At 38.3% G+C, this 8366-nt stretch overlaps 1 protein-coding gene across 1 annotated transcript in view; it reads right to left on the reverse strand.

Annotated features, from left to right (window-relative positions):
* Window positions 1-4776, reverse strand: part of Dlg2 (discs large MAGUK scaffold protein 2) — a 1293772-nt gene extending 1288996 nt beyond the window's left edge. Inside the window, exon 1 of the mRNA XM_028770581.1 lies at window positions 4468-4776. Within this exon, the coding sequence (XP_028626414.1) occupies window positions 4468-4509 (42 nt within the window). The 5' untranslated portion in view covers window positions 4510-4776. The remainder of the gene's footprint in view (window positions 1-4467) is intronic.
* Between the last annotated feature and the right edge of the window lie 3590 nt (window positions 4777-8366).

The raw sequence follows: 8366 nt of genomic DNA on the forward strand, positions 1-8366 counted from the left end.
ATATATATATATATATATATATATATGCTTAGGCATGTGTTTTCTGAGTACTTTTTACTTGGTTCTATATGTGCTTACACATTTAATAGCAACCAAGGCTTAAAGTTTCAGCATCTATAATCCAGATTATATTTTAGTGTATGTTGCTTGGTTGTGATGGCAACGGTGGTGGGAGAATAAATATTTAATCACAGTACATTCCTCATTAACCATAGGTTTTTAAAAATTAGGCTTGATTCATGTGATTTTCTAACAAAAGTCTTAATGTTATCTGGTGGACTCTACTTTAACCAACGTGATTTAGTTGACTGAAAATTCTTACTTTTTATCGCATTTATTGTTTATAGCATTTATTATAGCATTATAGATCATAGGACTTATTATAGCATTTATATGCTGTGCATCATTCTTGTGTGCACATTAGTGTGCATATATGGCATGTGTGCATACTGCAGAGTATGTGTAAAAGTCACTGGACAAACTCTGATGTTGATCTTTGCTTTCTATCATGTTTAAAAGTCTCTGGGATTCTTCCATTGTATAAATATGGCTGCCTGGCCTGACATCTTTCAGCCATTCTCCTGTCTCAGCCTCCCATCTCCCTGTAAGAGGGAGGGATGATATGTGTTTAGTTCTTGTACTGGAGTTTAGGATTCAAAACTAGGCTCTCACTCTTACAGTGTTTTTATCCAATGGGACATCTCTCCAGTCAACATCATTCTTACAATAGTTCTTATTGTCCCTGTTTACAATCAAAAATCTAAACTTCACATAGTTTAAGAAATATCCTCAAACTATTCCATGAGTGAGAAAGACAGACGAAAATGTAGTTTTCTTGGGATAAACATCATGTTTAAAAATCATGTTCTAGAAGCAATTTGTCAACACTGTATTTCTAGTGTTCCTGTGTTACACACAAGGAATTTACAAAATGAAGGAGGAGGATTTTCGAACCTAGGGAGTATATAGGCATTGGGATTTACAGAAAAAACAGAAGTCAAACTCAAGAGACTTGAGTTTCACATTGGTCTGCTCCCTTCACTTGTTACAGAACACCTGGATGTTCCTTCTTTCTATATGTGATGCTGCTCTAACTTGGCATTCCTCTCTTAGAGTGTGTAAGCTAGTAGGTGTGTACAGAGTCATGCTTGCTGAAGTTACACAAGCAGGGAAATCCTGATGTGGAGAATGTAAGCTTATTCATAAAATGATTATTTGCATCTCTCCTTTCAAAAATTGAGCTATTTAATAGACACTATGATGTAGACACTTGATACAACAAACTATCCGTGTTGTCTCATCAGAGCAGTACTTTTCATACAACACATGCAATTTCAGATCAAAGAGGAACTGCACATTCACATAATGATCACATTCCTTCCTTTTGTGTGACAACAATCAAATTAAATTATTCTAATCATTTTTGATTGAAAAAAAAAGTTAAAAGAAAATCCAAGCCAGCATGATACCCATCCTTAGTACTTTAACAACTTAAAACTATCAAGTATAAATAATACTCTTAATTGGAAGTCTGTTTTGTTTGGTTTGTTTTCCTTTTCCTTTTGAGTAAAGACTTATTTCAGAAAAGAGATGGAAACATAACATAATTTTCAAAGCTATATTGTGATGGGTGCTCATAGCTTCCATTAGCCACTGTTCAGCCTTGAAACAGCCCATAAGCTATCCCACTCCCAACTATTTACAGATTCCTACAGGGTTCTATGTGTATTAGCTACATGCTCCTTTTACCCATCATGCTTTACCCTCAGCAGTAAGGTTAGAAATTTCTATTAGCCGTCAAGTTTCAAGTCAGAGGTGACTTCACAGTGAAGTCTCTCTTGGTTGTTCCAAATACAACTAGCTTGTGCTGTGTTTATTCCATTTTTCAATTACAGTAATGCCCTATCATCAAAGTCCTTTAAAAGTCGCATCATACTTCAAACAACTCATTGGTCTATTTGCCTGTGTCTTGTCCTACACTAGAAGTCTTCTAACAGCAATAATTATTTTCAATTTATCTTAATATCTAAGGCTTCAGCGCAGTGCACAAAGCATACCTGTCATTTAAAGGATTATTGAATAATAGTGAACCGCAAGTTAGACTCTAATGTGTAGGCACATGTGTGTATGTGTGTGTGTGTGTGTGTGTGTGTGTGTGTGTTGTGCATACTACTGGTCCAGTTTTAATGTTATTTGATTGATACATGAAAGCTTTTAATATACACTAAAGGACACCATTCCCACCAAATCCTTCTGGCTATAATATTTTTTAAACATCACATTGGTCAAATAATCTCTTGAGAATAAAAGGTAGCATTAATATTGTACTTTGCATACAAAAATAAATTTCACAAGAGGTATTGTTAACCCTCAAAACCACCTTGAATTTTTTGGTCAGTGCAACAAATATTACATTGAATTTGTCAGCCACTGTATACCATAACTAAGGCTTTTTCAGAGTCATGCCAATAAGTAATGCTAAATATAATGAAATTAAAAGCAATTATATTAAAACACAAAAATAAAACTAAGTCTAAAAATACTAGGTAAGAGTTTACTCTACCCAGTATGGTGAAAAACCCAGGTAAAGATCATATTTGAAACTCTTTCACAAACCTTACTATCTCAGAAGAAAAGGATACAAAATAAACTTATAAATTGTGAAGTACAAAAGCCAATTATAAAAACTGTGTACGCAGACTTAAAATTGAAGGTAATTTATCATAAACAAGCAAGTTCATATACTGTGCAAATAGGAACACACATGGTCTCTGTTTCTGCTGTGTCAAAAAAATATCAGAATTAGGTTACCCAAGGTATTAAGGATTTATTATGCAAGGGTCCTCCAGGTTCTGATAAGAAATCATTAGAAAAAGTCGTTCCTTATGAGTTGAAGTAAGACAAATTTCAAACTATCCAGACAACTACTAGAAGTTACAGAAGGGAGAGGCTTTCCCAAAGAGGAGATCTGTAGCCCTCTCTCTCTCTCTCTCTCTCTCTCTCTCTCTCTCTCTCTCTCTCTCACACACACACTTCCAAAATTTAATAATGAGTTATCAAAACAAGTGTTCCTTAATGTGAGTTACCAAGTTTCTTCTGAAGGAAGCACTTATTTATTTATTTATTTATTTATTTAGAAAAAGAAGAGAAGACAAGGACTCGCCCACTTTACAAAACAAGGAACTGACCATAATTTGAAACAGAAAGTACTAGAATAACCCATGTTTAGTGTTTGGGGATACACACCATCTTTTATAACCTGTCAGGAGGTTTATTAATCCTACCACATTCACCTGGGGAGTGAATTCTTAAAGTAGTAAAAAGTAAATCCTACAGACTGTCTCCTCAGGCACAGAAAGCCTGGAAAGGCTGCAGAAGTGAGAGATCTGCCCCAACCATGGCAATATAAATACTACCTGTTTGAAGTTCAAATGCAAAGCTGCAAAGCGAGAAGGTTTACAAAAATGAGCAGCTGGGAGTTCTTCAATAAAACTTGAAAACATGCAAAATGAAACTTTAGTACCTAGACACATGAAACACTTCCTCTACTGAAATTAAAGTGGAAACACTTTACATTGACTTTCAATTTTTTCAAAAGTCCTATTTTAGGTTTTAAACTGCTTCTAATTTTTTTTTTCTCAAAGACAATCACTTTTTTTTGGACTAGCTTCAGTTAGAAATACAAACTCGGGGTTGGGGGGGAGTGTAAATTCACTTAAATTATGCAAGTGGATTTAATTCCACAGCTGCTCTCTCTGGTTCTCCGTGCTGAATAAATAGCGTCAGATAAACCTTTCAAATAATAACGTCCTTGCTCGTGACAAGGGGTAAATCTCCCAAACTTGAGCTCAACTTTGGAGCCCTATTAGCTCCAGCAAGTGAATGTCAGCAAGGTGACAGCATCCAGATAGCAGTAGCCCACCCTAAGCTGAGAAGCTGTGTGATTAATACCACCAAATTCCCAATGCTCATCATCCTCCTTTCAACACACAGGGTACTCGGGTACCCCACAGATCACATCCTAATTCCACTCCAGCCTCCACATTCAAACCCGGAGCTCCTAGAACAATGAAGCTGCAGGAACACGGACAGTTTACAGCACTTTCAAACGGAAAGACTAAATTCTAATTTACAGCGTGATCCATAGCTTGTTACCTCCTCTGGTTTCTTGGTGCTGGCCTACGGAAAAAATCCTCATCTTTTCCTCCCCCCCCTCCACCCTTCAAGTGTGAGCATGAACCTGAATTACAAACAGTTAAACCTGAAGGTCACTTCACAACCGCGTTCTGACAGGCTCCCCCAGGGAGGCTGCAAGGCAACAATAAAACAAAGCCTTCGCAACCACCTGTAATAATCTGCCTGCTCAGCCGGCCATCCGAAAAGTCCTGGCGCTACACAAGGTAGACATTTTTTTGCAGCTGGTTTAACATGTACATCATGCCCAGTTGCCGTCTCGCTTCCTCTTACCTTCACGTTAGTCCGGAGTGCACAATAACATGCAAAGAACATTGCAGTAAATAAGGGGCATATGGGCCGGTGATCAGCTTCTCAGCACAGCGCAAGCCCCACACACACGATCCTGGGCATGTGCTGCTAAGGAGCATCCGTTCCCTCTGTCAGTTTGAAAATGCATTGATCCCTGTTTCCTCTGACTACAAAACGACATGTCTTGAAGGCACTGAGTGAGAGCTCAGAATCTCTTCATTGGCTATATATAGCATTGTGCCCAGTAATTTCAATTAGCCGAGGATTCAGCATCCGAAAGTTAGAACCTCAGTTGCTTTTCCTTCTAGCATTTTAAATCACTGGGGGAAAAAGGAGGGGGGAATGAGCTCACTCAGAAAGGGGGGGGGGAAAGGTGAAGAATTGAAATTTAACCAATGAGTTACTTATATTTCTGGAGAACCCGAGTGTTGTCCTATTAGATACTTTACCATGGGATTGCATCTGGCAGGCTGTAGATGAAGAGGGAACCCTTTTCCCTTTGTAGCCTAACAGCTCTGCACTACATTCCAAGCTTTTCTGATGCAGTGCCCTGTTTGGCAAATACTAAAACCACCGCAAACATGCCTCACTCTTCCATTTCCCTGTGTGGAACAGAACAGGACCAAAAGGTTCAGTGTCTCATAGAGTCCCCTAAAACCTAAGCTGGGTCCACCAGGGGTGCTCTCAGTTCCATGACAAGGAAATACCACCTCTTACTGCCCTGTCCTGGAATATCATCACGTCTGTTTTCCAGGGATATTTAAAGTTGTTAGGCTCTCTAATAAAAGCACGCATCCAAATTCTCCAGTGCCATGCTTTGTTGATAAACAACTGTCAGCCATACAGGCTGGGAGTGGAAAGAAACAGGGGGGCAACTCAACCAGCAGGATGGAAACTGATGTAAAATGTTCAGCTGGTTCTGAGAGGGAGGGGGAGGAAAGGGAGGGAGGGATGGAGGGAGGGAGAGAGGGAGAGAGAGAGAGAGAGGGATACATATTTCTATTCCCATGAATCCACGAGGAGGGGGAAATCTTTAATTAACAAACATTTCCAGGTCTTACTGTCTGTTGCTATCCTTGACAGGAAACAGATACTGCAAATTAATTGGATTTTTGTTCAGCCAAGGCAAGGTTCTAAACTCTTTTTCTAGCTTCAGGAAGCCCTAACGCTCAGCTAGAATTCTAAAGCTATCTGGTGAAATGCGAGCAGACATGAACAGTTCTCACTGCAGTAAAAATAGTGGGAGGAAAAAAGATTGGTGATGTCTTTGCCACAGCAACAGGGAAGAACCGCATCACTCACAGGGAAAAAGCTGCAGTGACTTTTAGGGTTTTTCTTTAACGTGTTTTGCATAAGCCACCTCCCCTTTGGAGCCTGCAGCAGTACTGAGGCTCTGGCAGAGGCTCTGGGCATCTCTCCTGGGCAGTGAGGTGAGGATGCTTCAGAGGGTAGAAGGGAAATTCAGACAGAGGAATTAAAGAGTTAGGTTTTCTATTTCTCTCTTAATGATAAGCGTTCAGAAAGTGTCGTCACTTCTGACTAAATAGCTATTTTGGGCTGTCATTGTTTGTGGCTTTTTTAGGAAGAAGAAAAAGCAATCTTAGCTTAAGCTGAAGATTGTTTAGCAATGAAAGAGAAGGGAGCCACTTAATTTGATTCCCAGCTCTGTCTGTCATAGTAGACCAGGTAATTACAAACAATAAGTGCTTGTAACATAACTGTGACTTCCAGGGCATTTTAAAAAATGTTTGCCCAGGTCCTGTCACTCTCCAACTTTTCTTAATGAGTTCAAAGCAGAGCCTGTCATTTCAGTTCCTAATGCCTCCCTCTCCAAAGGTCATAGCAGGTTATCTCTCCTGCAGCTCTTCCCAGTAAAGGAATACAAACACCACACAGGAAGCTGTGGTAAACAGGGTGAGGATTTAAAGCTGTCTGTCTCCACTAGGCTTCAGAAGATCCTCCAGAAAAAAAAATCAATCGATAAATGTGCTGTTGAGTAAATTTTTCATTGGGAATTACAGTATTTGTCACTTTCTATGTTTTTATTGCTATTTTTGTGATCTCCAGTCTTTTTGGTACCCCCAAATAGGAAGACACAGTAAGTGTCACAATCTCAGAGATGCACACTGGTAGGAAATAGACGAAAGGGAAGTTGGAAGAACGTAGAGTTTCAGCTACAGTTTCGAAGTGTGTACATTCCAAAGGAAGACTATGGCCTTGAAGACCTGTTTAACACTCTCAAGTGGGCTTACCTACCTCACAGAACCCCAGTGCAGAACTGGGCTATAGCTGCAGATCTGCTATTTAGTTTTAAGAACACAAGGATAAAGGCCATTTTCATTTTTTTCCTCATGGGAATTGTAGCATTAACTTGAATCACAGGGTCTAATAGAAAGGTCATTTATTAATGGGCTGGTAAAATGCCTCAGTGGGTAAATGTGCTTGCAGAAAAACCTAACAACCTGAGTGAAGTTCCCAGGATCAAGAGTAAAAGAAGAAAAACAACTCTTGTAAGTTGTCTTTTAACCAACACACACACACCATGGCATGCCCTCTCTACCCCACTGCACCCGAACACAGTAAGTAAGTATGATTTTAAAAATGTGTCTCTCTTCTTAGTCAAAACTACACTGTGGTAATAGATTCACAGGAATAACAACATTTACTAGTGTAAAAGAGTATTTTAACTGGCTACAGAGTTTTGGAGGGAGCAGGGTAAATCTGTTTCAATACTACAAGTACATAATCTCAGAAAAATATCATCCACGTCAACTGCCATTTGAAGAGCAGAATAATGTGTAGCTCATAACGTGGTTAAGAATATTAAAGATGAGTCAGGTCAGCAAAAACCTAGTTGAACCAATGAGTTAGGTATAAAAACCAAAACCTGCAAACATATTAAAAGAAAACAGAGTTTTGGATTTATGTAATATTGAACAAGGGGTCAATGTTATACCTGGAAAGATAATTACACTATGAAAAAATATAAACCACACAAACCATCTGCTTTGGTAAAGAATATACAATTGTAAATAAAAAATAAAAAAATATATGCAACATATTTAATTGGAAATTCCTTAGAGGACCTTTCATAAATCACTAAGAAAAATAAAGTGAATTTTACAAAGCAAATGAAAAAAATGACAATTCAAAAGTGACTACAAATATGTTTAAAATCCTCCAGATCTTATTAAGAAAAGCATAAAAATTAGAAAATGTTTTTTCATTGTTGATTCCTTTCAAAGTAATGATATAACCTCTAAGAATGGTATTGAATATACATGCTCACATGAGGGCCAGCATATGGATGGGAAGACACCCATACACATGAATGAAAAGGTCAGATGTCCATGACAGTTACATTTCTCAAACTTTCTGCACCCTATTTTTTGAGGTATATTCTCTCGAAAAGTCTGGCACACAATTTGGGTAGGCTGGATGGCCTCTTAGGATACTTATAAGCAATACTATCATTCCTGAATTTTTTTTCCTATGGGTACTGGTGATGTGACCTCAAATCCTTATCCTGCAAGCCAATTGAACCAACTTTCTAGCCCTTGGTTTGAAATTTTAACAATTTTTTGAAATATAAATTAGGAGCTAGAGAGATACCTCAGCTTTTCATAGTTTTTGTTGTTCTTGAAAAGGACCTGAGTTTAGTTCCCAGAACCAACATTGCACGTAGGGTAGTTAATAACCAACTGTAACCTCACCCTAAAGCGATCTAATTACCTCATCTGGCCTCTGTGGACACCTGAATACAGATGTATGCATGCAGGCACATACAGACCCTCAGACACACACGCACATACATACACATCCAATTAAAACTAAAATAAATCTTAAAAATTACATAGATTTATAAAAGAAAGAAAAGACAA

This window comes from Grammomys surdaster, unplaced genomic scaffold (genome assembly GCF_004785775.1).
Source record: "Grammomys surdaster isolate TR1022 unplaced genomic scaffold, NIH_TR_1.0 203, whole genome shotgun sequence".
Classification (NCBI taxonomy): domain Eukaryota; kingdom Metazoa; phylum Chordata; class Mammalia; order Rodentia; family Muridae; genus Grammomys; species Grammomys surdaster.